Raw genomic sequence first — 3,848 nt, 5'->3', positions numbered from 1 at the left:
CAGCTCTCAGCCTTTCCCTGCAGCAGAGATACTCCAGTCCCTTCAGCATCTATCGATCCTTTGCTGCAGTCTTTCCAGGACGTCCATGCCTCCCTTGTACTGGGCGACCCAGCACTGAACCCAGTGCTCCAGGTGAGGCCCCACCAGAGCTGAATGGGGCGGGGGATCACCTTCCTTGACCTACTGGCAGTGCCGCCCATCACCCGGATCAGTAATGGAGATGTCGGAGCGGATGGGCCCGGCTCTGACCCCTCCGGGTGGGCTGTCTGCTATGAATCACCACGCTCTGGGCTTGGCCATGGGGTGATTTTTCACCCCACTTGGCTATCTGCTCATCTAGCCCGTGCATCAGCAGCTTGTCTGCATGGATCCTGTGGGAGCTGTGCGTTCCTGATGTGCAGGGGGACGATGCCTCCTGCCCCCCACCCCCCGGAGCGGCTGTCAGAGGGATGCTGCAGCTCCATGGGGTGCTCACGTCGTGCAGGGCTGTGCAGCACAGTGCGGTGTGTGCAGTGCAGCACGGAGTGCCCTGAACCAGCGCAGTGCAATGGGGCACAGCCTGGAGTGCGAGACCACTGAGATCCCCCAGCCCCCCACACCGTGCCCACGTCCCTGAGTGCCACATCCCCACGGTTCCTGAACACCCCCAGGGACAGTGACCCCCCCCACTCCCTGCGCAGCCTTTCCCAGTGCCCAGCCGCTCTTCGGAGAAGAAATTGTTCCTAATATCCAATCTGAACACACACAGTACAGCCCAGCTGTGCTGACCCCCCCACACATGCACACTGTGGCACAGACAGAGTGGGGCAGGGGCTCCGTAGCCTTTATTGCACCCTGGGGGTCGGGGGCCGCGCTCACTGTGCGCAGCGGAACAGATCGGCCGCGATGCTGCGGGGGGGGGCAGGCAGGCGGGCGGCCAGCAGCTCGGCCACGTCCTTGTAGCGGTGGTAGCTGTCCCCGTGCAGCAGGTAGATGCCCTCAGCCGTGCACATGGCCCCATCCACACCATCATGGGGCAGAGGCTGTGGCTCGTCCGCCCGCCGTGGGCTCTGTGTCAAGTCCACCCGCCACACACGGTTCCCTGCGGGCACAGCGCCGTCAGCCGGTGCCACGGGGACCCCCGTCCTGCCCCACACTCGGCCCCACGCTCCCACTGCCCACCTGAGATGACGTAGAGCTCCGCGGATCCAGGGCAGGTGAAGGCGGCATCTGCCGCGGGGACCCCCAGCTCCTCCTGCAGAGCCCGTGGGTACCCCTCTACCCGCTGGTGGCCCTGGCCCGAGAGGTAGATGGAGACCTGCGAGCCCTGCAGAGAGTGGGTGGGCATCGGTGGGCATAGGGTGGGTGTGGGGAAGGTCATGGGTGGGCACAGGGACATGGGCTCAGGCAGCGGGAGGGCACGGGATAGGTATGGGGTGGGCACAGGGACATCAGGGACAGTCGAGGGCTGCCCCTGGATGGGGCCAGTTCTGGCATGGGTTGGAGGTACCGGGGACAGAGGCCACGAGCAGCACAGCCATGGAAGGACACTGCTGTGCCACCGCCCCCTGCCTTTCTCCTGGCCGTGACACCCTGCAGCCCCAGTGCCAGGCCACGTCCCCAAGCAGCACCATCCCCGAGGGGTCCCACCTGGATCAGATACATGCGCTTATCCCAGGAGAAGGCGGCATCCACGTCACCCTGCAGGCCCAGCCAGCTGTGCGCCTGCGGCCACGCGTGCCACCCATCCCGCCATGAGTCCAGCCGGAACGACAGCCCACCTGCGGGACACGTCAGCACCACGGCCCCACGGCCACACAGCCCAAGTCCCTCACCACCCCCCATGCCCCTCACCACGGAAGGCATAGATGCGGCCGCTGTCGTCAGAAGTGATGGCCTGGAAGGGCTCCCCGCTGCAGCGGTCACCAGCATTGCCCCATGAGGCGTTCCCGTGCCCTGCAGGTTGGTGGCAGCGCTGACATGGGGCCAAGGAATGGGATGGGGATGGGATGGGGTGGGGACAGGATGGGGGGGGATGCCAGCATGGCCAGCGGGGTCCCCACTACATGGAGGAGGCCTGGGGGTCCCTTGGCCACCCTGGGGCTGGGTCCCAGGGCCCTGCAGGAGGAGGTCCCCAGGCTGTGGGTCACAAGAGTGGGTTATGAGGGTGCAGATCCCTGGGGTGACATCCCGAGGATGGGTCTGTGGGACGGTCCCCAGGCTGGGTCTCCAGAGAGGGTCCCCAGGATGTGTTCCCAGTACAGGGCTCCCCAGGGTGGGTCTCCAGGATATGTCCCCAGAGCGAGTTCCCAGAGTGCATCCCCACTATGTGAGTCCCCAGTACACGTCTCCAGTATGCGAGTCCCCAGGGTGGGTCTCCAGGAGGTGTCCCCGGGCTGTCACAAGGCTGCAGGTCCCTGGGACAGCCCCAGGGGACCCTCACCTCGGCCAGGGCAGGGGATGAAGTAGTCGCGGAGATCACGGGGGTACCCGAGGGGCACCTCCCCAGTGCGGGGGTTGAAGCGCTGGAAGCGGGTGCCCTGCAGGCAGTAGTAGCGCTCCAACCAGCGCAGCGCCGCGTCACACGGCCCCAGCTTCGACCAAGTGTGTTCTTTTGTCACCCGCAGCTCCAAGTCAAAGGAGAACACCGTATCCCCTGCGCACGGGAGCGGAACGCCTTGTACGGCACAGCACGGCTCAGACGGGGCAGCGTGGCTCGCACGGTGCGGCACGGCCACGCAGCCCCTGGCACCCCACAGCCCCCCACACCCCGCTCACCCTTGAAGAAGAGCACGGTCTCCCCGCCACACTCCTCAGGGTGACACTCCACAGCCGCGTCCAGATCCCCGGGGACCCCCGGGAACTCATCCCCGATGCGCCGAGGGAAACCAGGGCGCAGCTGCCCCCCAGCGTAGGACCAGACCTTCTCACCCTGCAACGCACCCCAAAGCTTCAGACCCACAGCTCTCAGCTCTGGCCAGCCCCATGGGGATGGCCCTGGGAGAGATCCCCAGCACTCAACCAACGGGTCAGGACCTCAGGACCACCCGTCTCATGGGCAGCCCAGGGACGTGGACACAGGGGCGGCCCCCCGACACCAGGGAGCAGCCCAGCCCAGGACACCCAGTCTGGGACCTCAAGTCTGGGATGCCCAGCCCAGGACTCCCCAGCCCCGCACCCCCAGCTCAGGACCCTCCAGCTCGGACCCCCCAGCCCAGGACCTCCAGTCTGAGATTCCCAGCCTGGAACTCCCCACCCCAACACCCCCAGCTCAGGACCCCCTAGCCCAGACCCCCAGCTCGGGGCTGTGCCTGGAAGAGGTAGAGGTTCTGGTGCTCCTCGGGGCGATCTTGGCGGTGGATGCGCAGCGCTGCGTCCACGGGGCCCTCCAGCTCCGGCCAGGACGTGGCCAGGGGGCGGCTGTGGAGTTGGGGTCCCTCCCGCGATGTCTCCCACACGTCCCCTCCTGGGGGGGAGCACTGCACTAGCCCCACAGCACTGTCCCACAGCCCCTGCGCCAGCCCGTCCCACCTCCACCCCCCATTTATCTGCATTCCCTATATCCCCTGGTCCCTACAGACCCCATCTCCCCCCACTTCCCCCAGACACCATCCCCACGCGCACCCCATTCCCTCCCAGATTCCAGTGCCACATCCCCCCCCACCTCCCACACCCCCTCCTATTCTCTCCCCTTCCCGCACTCCATTTCTCCCACAGCTCATTGCCCCCCTCCCAGTGCCATCTCCATCTCTCCCTGACCACATTTCTCCCCCACCCCGCGCCCCCCGGCCCCTGCCCTACCTCTGAAGAAGAGCATGGTGCCGTTCTCGCTCAGGGTCGCAGCGTCGAAGCCACCCTCATCCCCACAG

At 66.5% G+C, this 3,848-nt stretch overlaps 1 protein-coding gene across 1 annotated transcript; it reads right to left on the bottom strand.

Annotated features, from left to right (window-relative positions):
• Positions 800–3,848, bottom strand: HPX (hemopexin; the record flags this gene model as incomplete). The annotated part of the gene is given in 8 exon segments (XM_021383862.1): positions 800–1,081; positions 1,162–1,306; positions 1,630–1,760; positions 1,834–1,935; positions 2,423–2,635; positions 2,758–2,911; positions 3,291–3,445; positions 3,781–3,848. Coding segments are annotated over 8 exon segments (1,195 nt in total), but the record flags the coding sequence as incomplete, so codon positions are not given.

This window comes from Numida meleagris, chromosome 1, assembly GCF_002078875.1.
Source record: "Numida meleagris isolate 19003 breed g44 Domestic line chromosome 1, NumMel1.0, whole genome shotgun sequence".
NCBI classification, from domain to species: Eukaryota; Metazoa; Chordata; class Aves; order Galliformes; family Numididae; genus Numida; species Numida meleagris.
Note: the sequence above shows the minus strand (reverse complement) of the source record. Positions and strands in the feature narration are given on the sequence as shown.